Source organism: Xiphophorus couchianus, chromosome 20 (genome assembly GCF_001444195.1).
Source record: "Xiphophorus couchianus chromosome 20, X_couchianus-1.0, whole genome shotgun sequence".
In the NCBI taxonomy this organism is placed as follows: Eukaryota; Metazoa; Chordata; class Actinopteri; order Cyprinodontiformes; family Poeciliidae; genus Xiphophorus; species Xiphophorus couchianus.
This window is the reverse complement of record NC_040247.1, coordinates 14,812,901-14,838,886: the sequence shown is the minus strand read 5'-3', so window position 1 is coordinate 14,838,886 and position 25,986 is coordinate 14,812,901. Positions and strand designations below refer to the sequence as shown.

Genomic DNA, 25,986 nt, shown 5'->3' with positions numbered 1-25,986 from the left:
TGTCCAAACCTAAATTTTGCAAGTCCACTTAATATCCAAACGCCTAGTTTTTAAAAGTGTGTCAACACACTTACTGGTGCTTCATAAGTCTTATCTCTGTGCAAAAATCACACTAAACATGACAAATAATGTTTTAGCTATCACAATAAATGTTAATATGTGTTTTTGTTTTGCTTTTTTTATATACCAGCAAGTGCCTAAAATGCCAATATGTATAATCAACTTTTGTTCTTCTGTGAAGAAAAACTTTGAGCAGCAGCAGAACTGAGGGTTAATTCAAAGCCAAAACAAACAGCTCTGGCAATCGAGTACCGTGAGTTACCTAATCTTGTTTTGTATCCTCTAAAGTACTAATTAAGTTGGATCAACATAGCAGTTGATTGAAAATGACACTTCATTCACTTCATTATGTGAGACATGAGTGGAAAGATTGCTAATGATCACGGGCAACCTCAGTGAAGTGGAATAAAACAGTCGGGCTGAGGGGAAATATAATCCACACGTATCAGACAATTGCAGGCTCTTTTGGTGGCTGCAGCAGCTTGTCAAGGTGGCTTCCATCCAAACGTACACAACTGCTGCATGAAAAACAGACAGCAGGAGCACTATCTCTGTGAGGCACTACACTATTAGTGAGTTGTTAATATGAAAAATCACCCAGATGCAGCGCCTTAAGCTGTATAATCAATTTGTGGAGGTATACATCATTAATTCCTACATTCAACCTTTAGTTTAAGCAGTGGAAAAACACTGAGTCTTAATTTCAACACAGCCGAGCAAAACTGCAAGAAATAATCCAGAAAAATGAGAAGTGCCCGCTTTTTACAGCATTTTTAAATTTCAATCCATTTCTTCTGATCAATACTATATACTTGCTGAGATTAAAGTAATAAAATTAAATCTTTTATTATGGATTGACTGCTTCACTTCAGTCTAAATGACGCAAGTTAATTCAGGTGCAATCTCATAATGCAAAGAAAATGAAAATCGACTCATCTTTGAGATGTTAATCTGCATTTCTTTACATCGAGAGCTGGCATGTTTTCGTATTGTTTTTTTCTTTCTTCTTCTTCTTCCATTCCAAAGTGCCGTTAGAAAGGGATCAAACTTAATGCTTCTGCAAAGGCACATTAAGGTACTCCTCACTGCTGTGCTGTAATTAAACCAGAACAATAAATCAACAAGAAAGCGATCAGCGGCAAAACCAGCCCGGGTATCGGCAAAAAATATAAAACCAGCGATAAAAGGAACGAGTGAAACTAACAGAGATGATGTGAAAACCTGCAGAGATATATATAAAAAAATGGGGGGGAAATGATGCATAGCCCTGTTCCTGTGGGAGTCTTATGGTGAGTATGATATCATCCCTCTTATGAAAAATGCCTCCACATGTGCACTCGCAGACACAGACACACACAAGCTCGGGGCCTGCCTTAAATAACTTTTAATCAAGTTTCAAGGTGTGGGTTTCAAGCCTCCTTGCATGGAGGTTCATAATCAAAGCACACAGGAAGGAGACATGTCACGGACCGATAAGAGTTCTCACTGCATTGTGTGCATTACACCTTTATGCTGAGGACTGTGTGACAAAAAGGCTCTGAAACCCTAAATAAAGTGTTGCTGCTAAACAAACAACACCTCTAACAGATGTCTAATAGATGGACAAATATGAATCTGCAAACTTTGCAGTAAAAAAAGAGAAGAATTTCCATCTAAAATAGACATCCAGCAGCAAAATCAGACCTGAACTAAATGAAGGACTCAAAACTTACTTTCTAGAGCTCATGTTGCTCCACATTCTTCAAACATCTCTCCCCTGCAGCAATTGATGCTGGTGGGCTACACAATGAATAGAAAAGAGAGGCTTGCTCTTCTATATGTTATGCGTGTCTAGCTCTTAAGGGTTGAAGCCTGTCTTGCACAAGTACGTTCTAGCTTGAGGCACACGCCTGCTGCGTGCATTTCTGTTACACTCACTTGCACAGAGCAAATGCCCTTAATAACCATTTAGCTGCTAAGGCACGCTGGTCTGTCTCCCAGTCACAGCCTTAGCCGCTAATTACATTCCCAAAGTAATGGACAGTTCTGTGTTCCCTCAATGCTTCCCTTTTTTCCAGAGCACAATCAGCCAGCTGCCTTCGCGAGTGGGACTTGGTGGTCAGTGCAGACATGAAATGAATATCCAAAATTCAACTCAAGACAGGCAGGGTTTTTTTTTTCTTAAGATAAAGTTCAACATTGAGTTTTTTTTTGGGGGGGGGGGGGGTTATAAGATCTTGTTTTCCTAAGACTTTCAGCTCATTTATTGCTAAGCATGCATTCTTCTCTGCACACAGCAAGCACAAGTGCCGAGTATAAAAAAAATAAAGATATTAAGCCAGTCTGCAGCCTGGTCTGCACACATACGTCTTAAAATAATTAAATAAGAAATATATCAACATATAAAACATTTTATTTCTGTAATCAAATTCAAAAAGTAACATTTATTTTAAAGACGTTCGACAGAGTGATGTATTAAGATTTACTAAAGAAATTTAAAGTTTATTTTCTCAGAAAATAATTTAAAGCCAATAAAAAAGATACATTTTTACATTGAGAAAAATTATGTGATGGCCAAGTTATGCATTGTGCAATCATGAAGATTGCTGTCTTGACAGTTTTCCAGCAAACATTCACTGATAATTTCCACAAAATAGGTTAGCCATATAAGATTATTGCTTAAGAAGTTGGCTATTCACCAATGTATCCAATATAGTTGGAAAGTTGACCAGAAGGGACAAGTGTGGTTGTGCAACTAAATATTACGATCCATCAAAATAAAAAATATAACTCAATTTGTAGATTCAGCACACACACAGTGATATATTGCAAGTGTAATTATGACTATAACAGCTAGTGAGTGAAAACCCAAATTTCAATTACTCACAACCCTTAAATATCATTGATGACCATTGAAAATATATGTTAATATAGAAATGCCTACTGAAAAGTATGTTTGTGTACTTTACACCTAATAATTTGCCAGGCTAATTTTGCAACAGTTACAGTATCATTATAGGTGTTTTGCATCATGGAGGTAATCAGGTCTGGCTCTGCTAGATGTTAAGGAACCCCTGGTTGCTTTGATAATGGCCTTTAGTTCAAATCCGTTGTTGTGGTTGTGGTGTGTATTATTTTCCTTTTTGACAATACCCCACAGAGTTTCTATAGGGTTTTTGTGAGGAGAATTGGCTAATCAAGTACAGCATTACCATAGTAACTAAAGTATGGTCTTTTGAAATTGAGGGCCGGTGTAAAGTCTTCCTGGATTTCAAAATAAGCATTTTCATAAAGCTTGTTCGTGAAGGGATGCGTGAAGTGCTCTAAAATGATCCCTGTTGCTTAAAAATCTTTTGCTATCCCACTTTATCCTTTCACTTGACTTTCCATTAATATAACCTGCTTTCATAGATACAGCTCTGTGAAACGGCATCTTCTTAAAAATAACCATGTGAAGGGTGTCAATGGCTGTATTATAAACAACAGAGAAGTTAGCAATCATCTCCCAGATTTGGTAAGCTATAACATATTTATGTCCTTTAAATCAATTTTAAATCTGTCTTATGCTAGTTTATTTTATTTATTCAGAATGGGACTGGGGCTTATGTTGTCTTCTAGAAAATAAATCTATCAAATAAAAAATACTGTCAAGTTTTTGGTGGTTCACTACCTCAGCTAATTAGCGGGGGGATTTTATCATCTCGATCTGCGCCAGCTGCCATTTTTATTTTAACCACAGCCACTCACCCAAGCCAAAACACGTTTACTGCCATCATGTTGAATCATTAAAAATGTCCCTTAGATCAGACAGAATTCATCCTCTTTGTGATAAAATAGAAGGCAGTATAAAAGGTGGTCTAGTCTGATCATCTACACATACGTTTTGTGCATAAAGGATTTGAGAAAAATAAAAGTGTGTTTGAAGTGATTAAGATTCTTATTATCGAGTCCACATACCTTGTACATAGTGAGAGAGCTGTCATGGTTGGATAGCCAAAGCAGACAGTCTTTCACTGCCTCTACCAGACAACTGAGGCAGCCGAAGGCCACTGTTAGGAGTGACGTGAATACCAAAGAAACATGAGTCCAAACTGAGCATACCTCGTTTCTCTACTGTGAAGTGCACAATTTTCTTCTCTGAAACCACAATTTTCTCTTTTTTACTATTTTACTCACAACTGCAGCACCCAAGACAAAATATTCCATCAGTGTAATAATTTTCAGAGCTCCGATGCACTCCAGTGGCAGTGGGACTGAGCGCATTATTTGCAATGTGGTGTTTTTGGACCTGTAAATACAAGTGCTCCTTCCCTGAGCTGTTTCAGAGAGGTGCCCTCAACCAGAGCACACAACCCAGATTTCCCATCGGCACTGCCTGATAGTCGACCCTGGACTGTGTTTGCAAGGCTGTGGATGTTTGTGATTGAGAGAGCAGAGGTGTTCTGACAGAACATGCCTATCTGAATTGCTTACCAAATGAGCTACCTAAAAATTAAAATGAACATCATAAAATATTCATGTTGTAATGAACAACCAGTAACAAATCCACATAATTACATACAGTGTATAAAAAGGCACAACAATTTGCTAAATGTCAAAATAATGCTAGAGAAACAACGCAATTTTTTCATTGCAGATGTAGAAACAATAGAGTGACAATACATTAACCTGTTTAGTTTCTCTAAATTTTAATAAAAAGTTGTCACAATGTTTTATGATGAAATGACAATGAGCGATGAAAATGAGGAAAAGTGGGTCGCAAAGGGTGCTGTTGCCAATCTCCAGTGGTCAATACGCGAGAGGCGGGTTACATCTTGGACACGTCGCCAGTTCACTGCAGTTCTAATAATATACTAATACAAATACTATCACCGTTTTGTAAAATGTGTGGGGTTTTTTTTTTTTAAGTATTATTACAGAACAAAAAGTTTGCTTCATTTGCTATGCTGAAGAGCTATTTTTCTCTTCTGGATACAGATTTCTTCAGATATTTGCAAATACTATGTTAGAAACTATGTTCGAACTAATATTCCAAATTTCATATCTCTCCTGGAAGAAAACAAATTATGCAAAATTCTGCTGGGCTCTCCAGGATCAAAAAAGTTAATCACGAGTTTTGTTGACGTCTTTGCAGAGCGAATTAACTTTACCACAGACTCCTTGAGGGCTGCATGGGAGGAGGAACTGGGTTTGCAGATCGGGAGTGAGGTCTGGGAGGACGGTCTTGGGAGGATTCGGACGTGCTCTATCAATGTAAGACACCAGTTAATTCAGTTCAAGGTGTTGCATTGACTTCACTATTCTAAAATTAAACTGCACAAAATATTTCCGTCGACATCTTCAAAATGTGATAAATGTAAGTCCGCGGATGGGTCCCTATCTCATTTGTTCTGGACATGCCCCAAGCTCTTTCATTATTGGTGTGAGATTTTCAACTTGTTTTCTAAGGTTTATGGATGCACATTGGTTCCTGACCCCCAGATTGAATTGTTTGGACACTCTCCTTCTTTGAGGAACTGCAGCATTTCTATGCAAACGACGGTGGTGTATGGAATGGTAATAGCCAAAAAAGTAATATTGAGACTTTGGAAAACTGACAAGGTTCCTCAGTTAAAAATGTGGTTGAGCGACTTTACTGAGATTCTCCATTTGGAGAAGTTATGATAAGATGTTGTGGGTTTCTCTAATAAGTTCTGTAGTATCTGGCATATCTTTCTCGATCCAAGGTTGACCCCGACACTCGCTCAGTTTCTTAGTATACCACCTATGCCCTTACGGATAGGTAATACCATCCTTAAGCGTAAATTGTACTCAATACAGTGTAATCAATCCTTTGGATAATTTTCCTGACTTGCTGTTATAAATTTTTCTTTCTTTTTTTTTGGTTATTGTACGTCGTTATTACTGGATTGATAAGAGTATACTGCTTTCATACAGGATTTTGTTACATATATGCGTGTATGTAAGTCTGCGTGTATATGAGTATGTGTATATGTATATATATATATATATGCTTCATACTCTCATGTATGATTTATGTATATTATATTCTGACAATCTAATAAATATATATATGTATAAAAGTATTACTACAGGCTGAAGGTAATTAACCAAACGTGGAACCAGGAACAAAAAAATATTCATCAACATAGGTATTATTTTTAGAAGTGGTGGTATGTTACATGTTAACAAATTAAACAACTGCTCATTATTAACTGACATCTCAGAGAAATATGTGGTTATAAAAAATAATATAAGCTGTTTAATTGACTTGATAATAAGTATTGGTGAAGTTCAGAGCAACAGTATGGAGTTTCTAACATCACAGTTATCACATAGTGCTAAAATAGCAACTTTATTTCAAAACAGTTTTACCAACTGGCTGGCAAGTACAGGAATGACAGCACCATGTTGCTGTAAGTGCGTTTGTGTTGAAGGGACTGGTGCACTTCACACAAACAGTTGGCAGCAAAAAAGAAAGCTTATGCTAATACTAATGAGACATTAGCATTAGCTATGCTGGTAATGTTTGCTTGCTAACATTTGGAGCAATAAAACTCAACATACATCCAAATTAGTGACAAACTGGTTGTAGGACAACAAAGTGATGGTTTGGTGGCAGACATTGCAAAATCCTTATCTCATTCCTACAGAAAATGAGTGGCCAGAGCTGAAATGGTGTGTGTAACCAGGGCGGCCACAAATCCTGACTTGGTTACAGCAGTTTTGTCAGGAGGAATGGGTGACAATTAAACATAATTATAACTAGGCACTGTGGAATGCAATGCTACCCATTATTAAAGAAATCTATGTAAATAAATATGACAATAAATCACCTATTTAGCTTTAAGTATTCTGACTACTCTATTGTAATCCTCTTTTAGTTTTCTCAATTTTACAAGAAAATGAATGAATATTTCAAACATTGGCAAAAAATTTCAAATTCTCACACAAATTCTATTCACAAACAGAAGACATTTTTAATTGTAATTTCCATGAGGTGTAAAGTCTAGTTTAATCTAATACCAAACTGTGAAAAATAAATGTTTCATGTCTTTCACCCAGTGTAAGAAAATACCTTATTTCAACTGCACATGCATACATTTTTACGGTTTACATACCTAATTAAACATGCAATAAATCCATTTTAAGAGAAGTTGATTCATTATTTATAGTTAAACACAGTAGGCTACAACATAATAATACGGCATTAACATTTGGAACATTAAATCACTTTGCCATATGCTCAGTTTCTCTCCCCAATGCATTAGTTTAATTACGGTTATTAGGAGTGATGAAAATATACGGCTCAGGTATGCATTATGTGAATACTAAAACACCTAGATCAGCCTCTCTAGATATAGCAATAAGAAGGGAGCAAAGGTCTCTGCCAAAACAGAGGACAAAAACAGGGATGTGAGAGACAAGCCAGAGAGGTTGTGAGTTATTTTCTCTCTGTTCCAGGCTCTCTGGCCATACCAGGAATGAGAGCTCACCTGAATAGGACCAGTAGGGGTCACCAGCTGTCCTCCTCTCCCTCATTACGCCGGTGCTCCCAGGACGGCTGCCTCCAGTGAAGCGAGGTTGGTCACCCGATGCAACTGCGGGGGACAGAGATGGAGGTCAGGAAATCCACTGGGGCAACGGGAAGTTTACGAACAGCAGGGAAAAAGAATCATTAATCTACTAAAAATGTCTGAATAAAGCATCTGGTGTCAATGGAATTAGCATATGTATCTGGATATAGAAGGAATAAACAACACATCACCAGCATCATCAATAACCATGCTCACACCTGAAGCAAACAGACCGCAGCTCAAAGATAAACCACACAGTTATGGTTGGTGTGGAATGACTAATGTAGACATAGAAATAAGCAAAGAGATACAGTCACAACTACAGTTCCTAAGGAGTTTGGAACCTTTGTTCCTAAGGTTACAAACTCCCCTCCCCCATCCCTATGTACCTAATCAGGTTGGGGATTAAAATATTCCATTGAGGGATGGGTCAAAGGGTCAGTTCCCACTCATTTTATTTTTATCTAGACATGCGCGACTTAACGTGCTCATGTGTCATGTAAAACATTACTGACCCTGGAGAACACTTCAGCATACATTATGCTTTATGATTGTGAAGAAAGCGCAAAAAATATGATGGAGATGTAATGATTTCAAATTACTGTTGGCTACCGGTATCAAGGTACTCAAAGGTTTCAGAAAGTTACGCCTTCATAATTAATACAATGAGTTGACATATTGTTTAAATTCTTTTAATGAGATACCAGTAAAAGTGCTGGAGTGACAAGAGTTTTGTCTGACTGTATGGAGCAGAAAGTAACATTATGTCCCTCTCCTCCATATATTTCTGAGTTGCCTGAGAGAAAAAAAGTTTTATATATTTTTCAATCATATACAAAAAGACAAATTAAATAATTTTTTTTTAGATATTTGTAATAATAGTAAAAAAAAAAAAGAATAATATTATTTACACTGAATGGTCCCACTGGTCAAAATATTATCAGAGACCATTTCAAGTAAAAATTTGAAATAAGGAACTGTAGAAATTAACACAGTATTAAAAACATATGAGATGTTAAACATTTAAAACTAATTTAACTGGAAAAAAAACTGATCACCAATGGAAGGTGATGAATTTCTAGTAAATAGCACTCATTGTATGGAGCCAGACCACTATTACTATTATTTAGGCAAGGCTCCTCTAAAACTACAATTGGTATGCTATGGGTAGCATGTTTGTTAGGCTGCTGACGGCAGACTGTACGTAAGCACACAGCACGACTAACAGGTTAGCTAATGTCAGCTCATTACACAGCAAACTGAGTACAATTCTTAGACCAATAAGCATGTTAACCTAAAAACCTCTATTAAACTTGGCAGATTTTAAACTTTTTTTTCTTTTATTTGTCAGATTCAAATTAATACGGAACATATGTTATAGATTTGACTGCAACTGTAAGAATGAATATTAGGGGTGCACCAATGTAAAAACTTGGGCCGGCATCATTTGGTAGCCAATATTTTCTTATACTTTCAACACCATGTAAAGACAGCCACCCTGCCTACATGGCATGGTCAAGCTGCAGTCACAAGGGACTGCTTAAATCCAATATTTGATGAGTTAAAATACATCAGGTGTCATGCAATCACGCCAATCATGTTAATCACACACTGGCCAGTTGGATTACTTTTCATTTCCTTTAATTTACCAAGATAGATTTTAGCGATCATGATACTAAACGTTGTGTAGATTGGTCAGGATGTCAAAATGATGGGAAAAAAAAAAAGGGGGCAGGGGGATATCTGTTTTAAATTCTTCTAATATTATGTGCCATAGAATATTTTTTTTTATAAACTTTAAAAATGCTGCTGTTTTCATGCTATCAACAGTAGTTGAGGCTGAATCCCGTTTCCCTTCTCGACATTTTGGAATGCAGTGGTAGTTGGCCAATACCTCCTCACTGTTATAAGTTCACACCTTGCATGCCAGCACAATAGTCAGATTGTTGGACGGAGTCTCACTGCAGTAGATGCCCACACAGATTACTAATACTAAAGTTCATAGAGAGTGTTGAATGTACACATGAAAAAGACAGTTCAGAGTGAGGAATTTTTGATTTATCATAACTGATAACATCATTGAATTATTTACTAAGGATATTGCACTACAGTATTTTCTCACTTTTGTCAACAAGTTAATTTACCTGCAAAATTAACTAAAAAAGCAGACTGGAAATTGTGAAACCTTTGGCAAAGGACCACACTGATGCTACAGATTGAGATTATAGTTTATAAACCTATATATTAAACATTCTCCCAACATGTTTATGTGCATTGCAGTGTTTCTGCAGAAAATTTAGCATCTGCCTTTATTTTTTTTCCACTACAGTCTTGAAATAACAGGTAAGATCCTTAACCATAATCAGTGATTATAGTTAAGCATTTAATTTTATATATAGTTTTGAAATCAATCTATTTGCTAAGTTGATCTGAAAAAATAAGCAATTTTTTATAGCATCACAAGTGAATCAGCGAGAGAAGCATCTCTGAACAAATAGGAAAGAAAAAAATGTCAGTTTTCAACCCAGGTGCCATTTTGGCACAAAGCATTAATGGGTGATAATTACCACCATCAGGGCTTTAGAGCTCTGCAGAAAACAAGTGGAGCCTCTTGAACAGCACGAATGATTGTTTCCTGCTTTTTTATAGTCAGAATCCAACACAACCTTTATAGAAGCACTTCAGCCGAGAGAAGAAAAATAATGAAACTGGGTGGATGGTCAATATATATGAATAATTGTATGAACATTTCAACAGTCTCCATACAAAAAACCCAATACAATAACTAATTAGTAAAATGCAGGCCGCCTGTGCAGCCAGGGGTGTAAGCAATCATCCTCAAGTCTTTTAGGCACAAATGTCTCTTTTACTTCGATGAAAAAAAAAAGCCCCATGAAATCAAACATTGTCAACAGAATTACAGCGAGTGCTAGAGGCACAAATTGTCCTTTAGCATCCACACTCCCTACAGCGTAGCCAGAGACTTGCAACAGTCAAACTCACCGGGGAAAATTCACTCTGCAAAGGCTGAAGACAGTGCCAGTGGAGAAGAGGCTGTCTAGCGGTTGTCATTGTCAATCAGGTGCACAAGCAAAACAAGAGTGTTCTCTGTCGCTCTAAGCAGTCAGAACTTGCAATTGCATTTAAAATCTGGACATTGGCTAATATTTCCCCCTGTTCTTATATGGAGGCAAGCAAATTTGGAAACATATTTTTTTGTGAAGAAAAAGAGCAGAAAAGGCTAAAACAAAACCAAATAATCATCTATGTTTAAATGGTCGCAACTTTTTTCTATTGCTTTTTTTATTTTTATTGTTCTAAGTTTGACTGGCTACAGATTTTACTACGAAACTGTGGTTGGTTTGTAAATCTTCACACTGTTACCTTTATAAACTTGCAGTCTGGCACAATATTTGATTGTATTCAAACCACATAAAAGCCATTTTAACAAGCTTAGTTTTTTGTGTCTTAGTTCATTGTCACACAACTCTAGCTCAGTAGGATTTTTGTAAAATTTGCCCCAGGTTTAAATGCTTTAAAATTGCACACCCCCAACTTTGTAACCATGACAACTGTTTTCTATCACGCTTGGCACCAGTCTCATGAGGGTTAATGTAACTTCAGAACAGTGGAAAAAAACCCTGGACGCCTCTGCTACCTTTATAATGCAGGTTATATTTGAAGTTATCAACTTGTCAACACATTCAGAGTACTTGCAAGTAGATTTTCTTTCTTGGCTCTAAAAGACAAATAATGTTATCATACATTGGTAATGATTTTCAAATGTTAAAGCAATTGTTGCACCATACAAATTGTATACTTTTACTCACCGGCTTCGGATGATAAAAAGCTGCATAAATTACTAGAAGGTGGCAGAAATGCACCAAATAAAAAGTATTTAACCATTTGGCAGATGTTATTTTTTATAAAGCTAAGCATAGTTTTTGCCTCCTGGTCCTAGACGGTTATTTCTCAGAGCTTGGTGTCTTATCTTGCTATATTTATATAAAAATGTGTTTTAGAATAATATCAGAGGTGCAGTCAAGGATGAAGAAGATCACAGGCTTCAAGCAAAAAGAGGATCAGATAGATGGAAGTGTGGACAGAGTAAATGAGCTGAACACATTCTTCAATAAGTTCAGTTCAGGAACAAGCTCATCATCCTCCTCTCCCGCCTCCAGCCAAGCAGACATCCCAAACTCCTCTGACCCACAGCTTTCCTGTCAAGCCTAAGATGTTTTATCCTCCATCTCAGTCATGGACTCTTCTGCTTCTACAAGTTGGCCATCAACCGAACCAGAAAATGCTGCTGCTCCCTTTGCCTCCTCCTGCCAGGTTTCTGTATCTAGAAGTCAGGTGAATAGGCAGCTGGAGAGAGGCTGCAGGTCCAGATAGTTTTAGCACCAGAGTCTGATAGTCCTCTGCAGAGCAGCTCTGTGGGATTCTGCAGCACCTCTTCAACCTTCACTTGATTCACGAGAAAGTTATTTTTTGTGGAAGACATCCCGCCTGGTTCCGGTACCAAAGAAAACTGAACCATCAGTTATCAATGACTAAACCCCTATTGATCACATCATGAAGAGCTTAAAGAAACAGGGACATGAAAAATCTAAACAACTTGATAAAGAAGGCTGTTTCTGTTCTGGGGACTGCTGAGTAACCACTGGACATACTGGCGCCAAGAAGGATTTTACATACAATGAAGAAAATTATGGATAACAAAGAGCATCCTCGTCATTAGACCGTCATAGAAAAACATTGTCCTCAGTCAGAGGCTTCTTCAGATTTGCAGCAATATAGACTGCTACAGGAGCCAGAAGTCTCTACAACTCTTTGGACAGCATGAGTTACTACAACATTTGACTTCCCTTTGGGATCAAGAAAATATTTTTGAATTGACTTTTCCTAACCTTTAAGTGGAAAATCATCACATCTAAGTGAAATAGACTTGAAAATGTCCCTCTGTGTGTAATTAGTTCCTGAAATAAATAACTTTTCATTAATAATCTCAATTATTAAATATGAATTTGCCAACATTGCAATCAAAAGTCTCAAACAGGAACGTCCATGGTGGAAAGAATTTTTCTTTTCTAAGTTGAAAACAAAAATGGAGCAGAGCGCAGCGGCTGATTAGTCATATTCAGCTCAGCAGAATTAAAAAAGTAATCAATGAGCTGAAATATTTTACTTTGTACTTTAAAACAACTTTCTTTCACACAAATTTGATGTTTTCTATTCCTTGTACCCATGCTGATGGTTTGTTATGATGCTGGATTTTGATATCTTTTAGTAGCTAAATTAAAATGTGTATTTTCTATTTAGCATTTTGTTTTCAGGGAATCACTTAAGTACGCTATATTTATGATTTTTTTTATATACATTTTCATAGAGTGGTCTACATTTGAATGAACATATATATTTCTTTGTTTTAGCTTTATTTATACAGGTAAATCACATTAAGACACGGGGACCGCTTCACTTTCACACTATGCTAAAACAGAGTACAGTCAGTATAATGTATAAAATAACTCACCTAAAAATATAATAAAAAGAAATAGCAGTAAAGCCCTAGAAATAGTCTCTGGTTCTCTGGTCCTAAAAATATATTTAAAAGCCTTCGGTTCAATTAGGCAGCACTGCTTCAGGTTCAGCTGAGATTTCCTGTAAGTGCACTTCTTCACACTTTAATGAAAGCATATGATCGTTGGTTGTAGTAAAGGAAGAAGATATCAGGAAAAAATTTACGTTCAAGAAAGTTCACTGTTCTTTGGTTGCAGTAGATGTTATGTTTTTTTTCCCGAAAAAAATCAATAAAACCATTGTAAGTAATCTTGATTTCACCACTTACCAAAATGCTCAGGGCTATAGTTGTTGTTTTTTTCATAATCAGGCAGCACTAATGATACCTTTACTTCCTGGTTGGTGACAGCTGGGCTTGACCAGCTTATTGAGTTTATCAAGTCAAAATTCAACAGTCTACCTGCATTTCAAGGACACACTTTGAATGATGCTGATGAAAAATGTACTAATAGTGGAAAAGTGTTTTGGAATGGGACTAAAGAAAGTCATCGATAGACCTTTTCACTCAGTGGTTAAACACTACAGTATCGACTTCCTTTATGACTACCTACTGATCCCCTTTGCTAATTCACCCAGATCAAACTGAGTTGGGTGAGCCCTGCACTCAGAAAAAGAAGCCAGTAGCACAAAATCAGCAGAGTTAACAGAAGGGCTTCTTGTAGCATACTGTTGCATGTGCCACCTCCCACTTTGCACATAAGCAAAGCTGCCTCCCTAACTACTTCTGTTACAGGCTCAGAGGCATGTGGGCGGTGGATCAACTTTAACCTCCAATCCGCCTCTGTGAACACTATGTTGATGCGCAACAAAGGTGCAACGGGACTGGGTCGAAAGCGTTGCACGAAAAAAGGAAACCTGCATTTAATGGAAAAGACCTACAATAAAAGAGGAGTTGACTTAAGGTGTCACACATACTACCCAGCCTTGACTCTCCTCCTTTTTTTCTGGAGGTGGAAGAAAATTCTCAACATTTGAGTAGAAAATATTAACTGCTTGATTAGTAGCTGGGTTTTATCGGTAGATTCCACAAATCCCGAAACAAAATAATGCGACGGAGGGCCATTTCACTGCTCGTCTGGAATCTGAACAAAATTATATCTGCTTCTTTTCAAATATCTCCTTCTTCGACTTCAAAATACTTGCAAATAAGGACTGGAGTAGCATTATTCTCTTTTTAGTTTTTGTGAAAGAAAAACTCCCTTGGTTTTGATTGGCATTCTAACCAGTCCCAGTTAAAGAACCACTGGTTCAGTTGTCTAGACTTCAGAAAAGTGGTGAAAATACCCTTTTAAGATTTCTGAATATGCATGCGTTGTTAGGACAAGAACTAAAACACTGATTAATAAAATGTCGAAATTGTACGAATCAAATCAAGGCTAAAATGTAATTTAAATAAAAATAAAATCGTCTACAATATAGTTGTTATCCTTAGGAAAGGAGAACAAGGGAAAAAGTCTGTAAAGTCCAACATTTTTCCACTCTATTGGATTTTTTTCCCACACATATCCATGGAAAATGATCAAAATAGATTCCATACTTTTCAAAACAGGCTAGGAATGCTAGGAATGAGCAAACTATTCCAAACTCACTTCTGCTCTAGCAGTTAGGATAAGCATGACCTGCAAAACTGAGAATCTACACTGACATCAAATATAAACTCAATCCCTCTCTCTCTCACACACACACATGCACACGCACCCAAACACTTCCAGCCCATTTAAGATGAGCTGAGCTCTTACTAATAGTTGCATCATTACCAAGGATTAATTAAAGTAAGCACAACATCCAGCCAAATCTTTTCTTGCACTTTAAGTCAGCACATAACCGTCTCCAAAAAAATGCCCTCTACCAAGACACGAGACACTTGCACCCTGTTTCCCCAAATCAAATTCACTGCTTGGAGGGAGGTCACCGAGCCTCCTCCAGCACAGTCATAAATGGCTGCTTTATTATCAGATGTAGCGATTTATTACGGCGATACATGGGTTAACCTGAAGTGTGAAACGGAGAGGGAGGGAGGCTTGGAGACTGAGACTTGGAGCATATTTGAAGGCAGGTTGTGAAACAGGAGGGCTGCACAGTCTTTGATCAGAGAGCATAGGAGACAGCACCATGTCAACAGTTTACACACATCCATGTCAGCCATCCCCTGTGGGCAAAGGATTAAAGCCACAGCATTTCTGATGGAGCAGAGCAGACAACGAAGTCGGTGCTGGGCCTGAAGGAGACGGAGGAGCTCTGCTGCACTCAAACAAACACGCATAAATCTGAAAACACTGCTGAATTATGTAGCTTAACAAGTAGTTTAAATGAGACAATACATACAGCTGCTTTGGCCTGGGTTCTTACTTTGATATTGTTTTTTTGGGAACCAGCAGACAAAACAAAAGGGAAAAAAAAGATTTCAAAAGAGCTACAGAAAAACACTTTGTACACTGTATATTCCTGCAAAATCATTTTCCTTTTCCATCGCCCCGAGGGCTGTTAAATCATCTACACCACCATTAAGCCCCACTATTTGTTCCATAATATCACACGCAACAACAAGCCAAGAACCCCTGAGAGCCCTTGAAAAACAGCAGCCTAACAACAACCACAGGAGCATTTAACTTGCATTAGTCATTGGGGGACAGCGTTAAAATATCAATCACTGATGTTAGGATCAGATATGTGGCACATTTACGTCACAAGCAGGACTTTTTTTTTTTCATACTCTGATAAGCAGCTGATTTCTCACTTTTTCACTCAAATTACAGGTCAGTGTTTAAAAATTTGAAAATGATAGAAAAGTGTATTTATTTCATCAGTTCAATCCAAAAGTGAAAGTCATTTCAAGATTATAAATACAGTCACAAATTTCAGGTATTTATTTTGGTTACTTTTGATTTTGGCTTAGAGCTAAAGGAAACCCTTGTTCTCAAAAAGAATATTAAATAAGATCAAAAAAGAAATATTAAAACAACTACTGTGCAGTATCTGTACTCAGCAGTCTGTTTTGTTTTGGTTTGTTTTTTTGCATGAAATACTGCAATGGTGCAGCATAACATGGAGGTGCGCTTTCTGTGGCTCTGCTAAGGTAATGCTAATCTCTGGATGTTACTGACCAAAAGGAGCTAAGGCCTAAGAGGCATGTTGGAATGTAGAAGGAAGCCCAGAGTACCCAGAGGAAACTCATGGATGCACAGGGTGAACCTGCAAACTCCATAGGTCCGGATTCCAAGGCAGCAGGGCTAAAAACGGTCTGTTGAGCCAGCTGTCAAATCTGGCTGGAAAATGAAAACTCTATGAAGTCAGAAGAGGAAGGTATGATGTGGACCAAAATAGGTGAACACATAGACCATGACAAAAGAGAGTGGCTCAACACCAGCAGATCACACGGTTCCACAAATCATCAGTGATAAAATTAAACAGTGACTGGATCTTATGTGTCTAATTCAAAATAGTGATAAACAAATGATAATTACCAACCAACACTGTAAAGTCAGTAGTCTTCACATGGTTTTGTCACCTATAACAAAACATTAGTATCTTAAAAATATATATACAGTATATTTCTTATGTTATATTCCTATTTGCTGAGAAACTGATTTTTCATTAGCTCTAACTCATAATCAGTAAAAGTAACAGATGTAAAAGCCTGAAATATTTCCTTAAAACATACTTTTGAATTACAAAAATAAACTTTTTCATGATATTCTAATTTGTAGATATGCATTCAATAAAAGATGCAGAAGATTCCAGAACCCACTTACTGTGGTCAATTAATGCAAGTGTAGGATGGAGCAGCCCGGATGTTGACCCGGTTATTGATAGAGAAAACACCGTCGGATCTGATAAGCAAACTAGTCATTTCATAAAAAAGGGAGGACCTCCATAAGCAGCATTGAAAAGCCTTCACACAAGGAATCATCAGCTTATCTATTATGCCAACATGTCAAGGTATTTGGCTTAAAAGGATAAAGCTTTCAATATTCTATATGTTTGCATTTATTGCCAGATCCTCTGATAACATTGAAACCCCCTGTCTTGTATAGCAGATTGTATTTTTATTCAAGTTGGATTTTATTTATTTATTTTTTTTCAAAAAAGTGGGCAAAATACACAGTTTTATTACAAGTACCACTATTTTGACACTGCTGTTCTAAAGCAAACCTGACACATTAAGAGGGGTAAAAAGTGGTCTTGTGAAGAATCATATTTCAAATAAACCACCACTGATAACATTTATCCGTTGCAGCAGAGCGACGTATGCTGGGACTTACTTTAAATAACTTAGAAAGCCGATGTTCATGTGAATGAAACAGCATGCGATAGTGTAACGATGTAATTCTAATAGAATTTCATTAAACTTGAGATCTCTAGCCCAGTGCTCTATGAAGCTCATATCAACACGTGTGTATGATGTACAGCTCCCTTCACATTTATTCATGGTCCTCGTACATATGGGTAAGAAGCCTTCAAATAAATTAGTATTTTATTAAAATAACATGATGTCAAACTGAACATGTTCTATACTTCTTTTCAAAGTGAGCTTTGCAAAATTTCTGACCTCCATTACTATTCTTCTCACTGTGCACAGTAGTAAATTAAACTTCTCCACTCCTCTGGAGTTTTTAGTCACAGTTCCAGTTGTTTAATCTTTAATCATCACTATAACTGGAGATATTAGAAAGTCTGGGTGATCTACCATTGTCTTGGAACCTTTTTTTTGAAGATCCACACATATTTAGGTTAAATTAAATAACGTTCTAATGTTTTATCTATGTTGGAGAGTAGCTCAGATAAATGTTACAGGCAAACAGGAAGTGGAGCTCACGAATGCACTTAAAGAAAAGTGCATGTTGGAATTGGGTAAGGTGCAATAATTTAATAGGATTTGGATTTAACATCCTGATAAGTAGAGAATAGATGATTTCACCAACTGAATAAATGTACTCAAAGTAAATGCAGAATTATTCTAAATATATATGTTAAGTGATGGTGTACTAAAAAAAAGGCAGGTTTGTCTGCAGTTTGTGACTCAGAAAGATCAACACACACATCTTATTAAATGATATTCCATCTTTTCTCAATTATACCCAGATTATCTATTTATTGTTTCTACACACAAAACGCAATAAAGTATAAGTAAAAATGCTACATATTGACTTGTGTTATGATTTACCGCCCATTGTGGCAAATCATTTCATTTTAAACAACATTTTTGTAACTTTTCATTTACTAAATAAATTGTAAGTCAAATTAATAGTTTAATTTTTGGGGGGCAATTTCTTCAGTATAATATGCTACCCAAAAATCATTTTAATGATCTTCCTTAAAAGGTTTTACTTTTTAATCGTGTTTGATTAAGAAGAACGGACTCATACTTTAGGAGAGTCTGTGCCTGCTATTGTTTTTCCCTTTTAGCTTTGAATTTGAAAAAATGCAAATAATTCCCTTGTTGTGTGTCAGCTCTGGTGTTACATTATGTTCCCCAAAATCCATTATCATTTAAAAGAAGTTCAGTGCTTTATGGGAAATTACATAAGCTCACTTCCATTATATACTGAGGCACTCTCACTAGTTCTGAAACATAAAACAATAGTTTATGAAAAAAAACTGACAACATCTCAAGGAGCATTTATTTTATTTAATAACATGTTTTTCCATTATTTCCACATCTCTAATGAAGTCAGCATGATTAATTGTGTGTTTATGCAAAGCGGATACTTCCAGGCACATCAGGGTTGTCACAGTTTTGACATTCCGCCTCAGCATTGTCCTGCTTTACATTCAGGCTACATACGGCCATTTTGACAGCAGTTGCTGCTGGAGAGGGCAGCACAGCCCACATCCGTCACCCATCTCTGTTTTCGCAACTCGTCCCTATAATTAAGTGCGGGAGAGAATGCATTTCATTAAACTTACTAATTAGACAAACTACGGTCTAAACAGCGTTTACATTGCGCCGTCTGAAATCATGTAAAGCAGAAGTTTTGCAGACATCATGAGTGCATGAAGGGAGGAGTTATGATCTAAAATTGCTATGTATGAGGAGGGAGGAAGAAAAAAAAAGTGCATACGGCCAGAGACAGCTGCTGTCTAGGACAAACTCATCTCCGATGCAGAGTGTCAACTGTGAAATATAAGGACATCTGCTCCGTTTGCTGTTAAACTCATATCTTTATGACACGTACACCTAAATTTCAAATGTGCTCTTTTTAATGCCAAATACTTCCGTCTATCTGCAGTGCATCAAGACTCCAAACCAAAGTGGTAAAAATGGAAGGAATAAAAATCGATGCCTCTTTTAGGCAGAAAAGCTCTGGAAGGAAAAATAAATAAATAAATAAAAATAAGTGGAGCTTGATCTTGTAAGCACACGCGTTTCTCGTTCCTCAGCAAGTGGGAAATGTTGCAAGATATCCCCCGGAAGTGTTCGAGTCACACCAAGGACCTCGGGAACACGAGAAATGCCAAGATCAGCCAGAGATATGGCACAGAGGGAGCAGGGCCTCGGGGCAAAAACATCAAACTATGAAATAATAACACAACAACTCAAATCCCAATGCAGATATTTAGACCGGCACAGCTAAACGCAAATGAGCAGTTTCAGCAAAGAGGCATCCATCGGCATCCCTGGGCCAGAGAAATAGAGCCGTGTTACAGTAAAATTAAGCCAATTAACTTAGTGTTAAAAATCATTTTCCTCGACTGATAAAAAAAAATAAATAAATAAAAAATCCTTCACATCTCCTCGTTGTCATTTTTTTTGTAAGCATGAGCATATCTGTGTGCATGTTCTCACACCTGTCAAGGCTTTTTGTTCATCGTGGTAATTGACAGGAAGTGCTACTGCATGTTTGTCAGGGCATCAGAGGGTGCCAACAGCCTCAAATACTCATTCATATTGAGATGTGGAGACAAGGAGACACAGTGAAGAGGCAGAAAGTCAAAGCTAACTTTTCAATATGTCCGGAAACGAAGCCAAATATACACAATTGTGAGCACTGTGTGCACTGCTGCCTTGAATTTTCTCCCAAACAAAAAACACAAAACAAAACATTTTTGTTTGTGTTTCATTATCGAACTTGAACAACAAAGCAGTAGAATAAGAGGAAGGGCAAAGGAGGCACAGTTGACATTCTCATTATGCCACACTTGCTCTGCAGTCTTTTGTCTAAACTTGTCTGGTGAAAAACTCGATAAGGCCATCTCATTATAATCAAATCCGAACGTGTCAGCAGCCCTCAACGTGACCAGAGGTCAGATGTCTGCGTTCACAAGGAGTTTTTTTCTGCTTTCAGAAGAAGGTACAGTGCAATGGTAAAGCATTTGCTTCCTTACAGATTTCTTTTTTTACTCCACCTAAATATCTCAGATGATTGAAATAAAATGTTATATTAGACAATGTTAACCTGAACAAATAGCAGTCTCAAATTCATGGCCCTATTTATTAAGGGGAGTAAAAGTTTTTTAAACCAACTTCCACTGTGCAAAAAACAAATAACCCTTGTAACTAAATCATGACTAAACTGGTAAAAACTGTGATTCATAATTACAAACCAGCCCCAAGTGTGATTATTGCAAGACCTATAGAATAAAAACATATCAGACAGACACCAAAAATGGTGATGATGGTGTGATTTGTTTTTGCTGATTCAGCATAAAGACGACAAGATACATTTGATGGATCAATGAATACTGCTCTCTACCAGAAAACCTTGAAGGAGGATGGCCAATCAGTTTGTGATCTTAAGTTTATGTGTACAGGGTTATATACAACAGAATAATGATTTCACGGTATATGGGAAATTTCACTTCTTAATGGCTCCAATAACAGAAAAAAATGCAATTGCTCTTGTCAAAGTTTAATTAGGTACAATTTACCCACTGTGGCGTGACCCTATACAGGTCATTAATGCTAATTTAAGAAAAAGCTCAAATGCGGCTGAATTGAAACAATTCTGCAAAAAGAGTGGGCCAAAATTATGTAAAAGATTTCTTGTCAGTTGTGACAAATGCTTGATAGCAGTTATTGCTATCAGGAGTGGTACAACCAGTCATTAGGTCTAAGGAAGAAGTACCTTCTTGCCCAGGGCCAGGTTGGTTTAGACAACTAACAAATTAAATTGTTCTCTGAAAACTGCATTTTGCATTTACCCGAGCCATTTCTCATATTAAAATTAGCTTGATTGTCTGAAACAATTAAGAGTGACAAAAATCAAAATACTGATGTAGGCTACCCATGCTAAAACAACACACAAGATGTGGAGTTAGAAGGCCTTGAGTGAGTGACGTGTCATGTGTGTTGCACTCGTCCTAAACCTTTTACCACAAGGGATAAGTGAGACACACAGTACATCATGTGTCAGACTTTGATGGAGAATGTGGGCGAAAAGGTCTAGATGAAAGTCTCAAGTGTATTCCGTCTTCCTTAAATACAAAGAAGAAAGAAAAGGGAAAAGAAATACGCACATCCTGCCATTTATTCCCCGTGTATAAAGGATCCTGGTAAAGAACAATCACTCCATTGTCTGACCAACTTGTGAATTAAAACTGCATGACTTCCTGCTGAGAAGTAAATGTTTAACATAGCCAATTACAGACAGGCTGGATCTACAGCCGATAGCTACTCTTGAGAAAAGATGAAATTATACAGTAAATCTTAACCATGTCAATCAGCTGGCAAGTCTGCTTGCAGGCTGATGCTTGTACAGTGAATTAAATGCATTAAAAAGCTGGTCTGGTTACTGATTGAGTGCATCAGGAGCCCTGATGAAAACCATTAACAAAATTACACAAAAATCAGGCTTGTGATCTCTACTCAACCAGCTAAGGCTTGTACTTCTCACAGTCTACAATAAACAACTCTCAAATCTGCGTCAAGACACGAGACTGGCAGGACTGAACACAGCAGCCCGGACGGAGTCAGGAAATTTTACTGACTAAAGTGAGTTTTCAATTTTCAATATGTGGCTATTGGATCACTTAAGTGCCAAGAACTTATGAGGTCATTCTTCAAAAGCATAGTGTGCAGTCCTGCATGAATTGTCTAGTTATTGATTCTGAAATATATTCAGCAGCCTCTGGTGGATACATTACGCTCCTAACACATTAGTAGGGGCTCATGAGTGGAGATGGTTGATTACTGGCAATGTAAATGGGTCCATCTAGGAGCAAGACACTGATACTAGCAGGTCAGCTGAGCGCTCGCAGCACAGCGCGGCCACCCAGCCTGAAAATTTATGACAGCGGAGCTACTGTAACATGATTTAGAAATAAGCATCAGCAAAACAGTAAAGCATAATTGTCAGACTGTGAAATACGACTATAGTGCGGCTGAAAATTCACTGAAACGTTTCGGTTCAAATTAAATACCAGTAGAAATATGCCTCAGTGAAAAACGTGTGTCTGGTACTGATGAAAAATACCTAACCTTTAGGTCAGTGTTAGCAATAAATAAAAAACACTGCAACGAGGCCTTTGCATGCATCACTTCCAAACAGACTCGTCATGCCAGCCCAGGGCCATACAAGCAATAAAAACCTCCTCCCTTCCTCTTTAAATGCTCTTTGATGTCGGACTCTAATCAATACTTGAAGGCTGGATTTAGAAACGACAGATAAAACCATGATGAGTACTGCACCTGATACTTTTCCTGCATCCTCCTATGTATTCTCACTAGTGTTTAACATCAACTATAACCAGGATGGAACAAGGTTTGAGACAGGACTGAGAAGGTGAAATTTCTTATATTTTAAGCAGGAAAACATAAGAATTTTTAAAATTGTGAAACATATATAAGTCAGAATCAGCTTTTCAATCAATTTTCAAAGGATTGAAAAATGCAATTTTCTGGTCAAAGAACAAACCTTACACCACAATGACATAATATCTGTAAAAGGGATGCTTTGATGCCTGTCATTCAATGTGGTTGTAGTCAGAAAATAGATACTTCTTCCTGACAATAAACACCTTACAGGAAGATGTCAAATGAATGCACGGTCTCTTACTGTCAACACAAAAACGGATGGAGTGAGCACTTTTGCTATAAAGATAATCAATGCAGGAAACGTGGGTGAGATCCAAAGAGGTACACAAATGAAAATTCTAGATTTGTCCTCACCAACCAAAAACCAGTCTCTCTGTTGGAAACACTTTCTGCCCCAGGATTAAACCACAAAGCTGACCACAAGTGTTGTTTGTGAGCATAAACGTTATCGTGCAAGAAATACTTAATGGCATTTCTACTTTTGTGTGCTCTGTTAATACAAAACATCTGGAGATACCTGAAGAGCTCATTAAATCGAAAACAGCTCTCTAAAAAGGTTCTCCTACATGTTTATCCTTAGGAAGTTGTAGCAGAATTGCCTTTTTTCTCCTAGTATCTTAGCCAAATGAAAAGAATTCAAGGGCCTTACTTGCAAATTGTGTGCAAACAACATATTTGGCTGTTGGAGCGACTCTTTACTTTGACATATTATCATGTAACCCTACCTAAAACTACATAAAGGTCCTTTCAGGAAACGTTGTACTAATCTGTCATAACACATTGTTTTCTGCTACATTTAAACTTAAAGGAGACAGAATAAAATCTGTGCTCTTCACACAGAAAGTTGACACTGTCATAGGTGAATGTCCCAGCATGAACTGAGCATCAGCACCCTATAGAGTCTGTACAGCTTATGCCATGTCTACTTTCACCTTGAAAATAGAATAATTTTTATCTCCCTCTGCAGCACTGTAAACCTGATATGAACAAGGTATTTTCAAATACAAAAGCATGAATAAATGTAGCTTAGGTGATTAATTACAAGTTGTGAAGTTCAAATGCATAATTTTCATGATATGAATTATAAAAATTCCTGTATTTTACTAAAAAGATCAAATCTTTCTGTAGCTAATTAGTGTCCACTGTTTTGTTTCTAACTGAATAAATCTAGTAACTATTGGTAATGGGATCACTTGTCACATTGTTGTCAAGTAAAAGAAAAGGACTCTAGTGACCATTCATGTTTATATCACTGAGGAATATAAAGTTTCAAACGTATACAAAATTGTTCTAATTAATTTGGGACAAATAATGATGGAAAAAGAAGATAATGTGGCAAGCTCTAATGAGGTGCCCACTAATTAACCAAAAGGGATTACAAAATTATTACAGTAAAAATAATCTCCTGCAACGCATCACTCACAACAAACGAGGACACCTGCTCAGATTACAACTCCTTGACATTCGCTCTCCGGTCCTGTTCTTCGATGCACAGAGAGCAGCTAGGTTGTTTTCTGATAAACCATCAAGAGACACTCATAAGTGTTTCACATCAAACACACAGAGGCCACTCTGGCACTGATCTCGTCATCTCCGTGTAGTTAAATTTGCAGAAAAACAAATTCCAGCCTCCTAAATGTACGAACCGGTGCACACAGGAGCAAACAAAGACTGAAAAGCAACATTCAATTGAGGGCCACTTGGCTCCAACTCAAGGCAGTGATTCAAATCAAATACCACACCACAGCTGTGTGGTGAAGCCATCGTCCAACCTGGGCCTATAGCTGCCAATCTTTCAGACTTAACAAAGATGGCCATGGAAAAATCATGTGATTCAGGTTCAAAGTAAAAAAAAAAAAAAGTTTAATGTGCCAGCTGTTGCAACATTTCTAAACAAGCTGAAGTAACACAAAGAACAACAAAAAGCAAAAATAACTTTTAGTTCAAACTGAAAAGTAATTTTGTCAAACTATTTAACAATTGAAGTCTTCAACACATAGTTTATAAAATAACAGAAATACTGAACAAACTCAGATACTCGAGAAAGTCTGTTCACTACTTGAAATATGCTTTTATCAATTCTTACCTTGATGCATTTCAAAAGATGCTTTATGAGGGTCTAAATACAAATAAATAAATGACATTTTAGAAAACACTAAAATACTATTTATTTTAGTGCATTTACAAACAGGGTGACCCTGTTTGTAAATGTAATATTGTCATCTGTTGCATTTACAAACTATGAGTGCCATGTTGATTCAGCATCATTTTGAATAAAGCATGTATATTGGGATGGAGATTGTAAAATATACATCCAGCTTTGCACACAAACATAGTAAGTTACTTTTACTGTGACATCCTCTAGGTTTTTCCTTTTTCTATACACCTTTATGTACCATACTTTCTGTACTTACTGGTTCGTTTTCTATACTTGCTGATTGACTAACCATGTAAGTAAGTCTAGGAATACCATCACATGGTCAAATAACTATTAGGTTAAAACTGCACCATATTTTGTGAATATATCTTCAATGCAATATCAGTCTGTGCAATATTCATATCGCAAAGGACTGTTTGAGTGCAATAATCGTCTGCTAATATATTCTGACTCTTAATGAAATTACATTCTACATACTACTGTAATGTTTAGCCAGGATAGAGTCTCACGGCAGCAGATGTTTACATTGGGTACAATGCAGAAGGTCACAGAGTATCGGAAGCACAGATGGGAAAGAGAGAAAAGAAGAAAACAGACGCATACTGCAATTTTTCAAACAGACTTAAATAAACATTTAGAATAAATACTATCTGAAATTAGTAGCGGTTTTCAAGTAAACTTTACTATTACGGAGACTATTACACATTCTTGCAATATTGTTCCTTGTTGAATCAAACAAGCTGATATTATGCAGTTAGTTTTGTCCTTAACATGCTTCTCGTAACTTGCCAATTGTCATCTTAAAATTTTATGAGTGATGAAAGTAACAATTGTAGTTTTCACACATCTGTGTTTTATTTATATTTGTGTATGTAGTA

The 25,986-nt window shown here is 37.0% G+C and overlaps 1 protein-coding gene across 2 annotated transcripts in view; it reads right to left on the bottom strand.

The window, feature by feature from the left end:
- ca16b (carbonic anhydrase XVI b) overlaps window positions 1-25,986 on the bottom strand; it is a 155,103-nt gene that overhangs the window by 113,888 nt on the left and 15,229 nt on the right. For both annotated transcript variants that reach the window (XR_003593595.1, XM_028002757.1), the window contains exon 2: window positions 7,536-7,640. Coding sequence is in view for 1 of the 2 variants with exons in the window: in XM_028002757.1 (XP_027858558.1) it covers window positions 7,536-7,640 (105 nt within the window). In the remaining variant the exon portion in view is untranslated. The remainder of the gene's footprint in view (window positions 1-7,535; window positions 7,641-25,986) is intronic.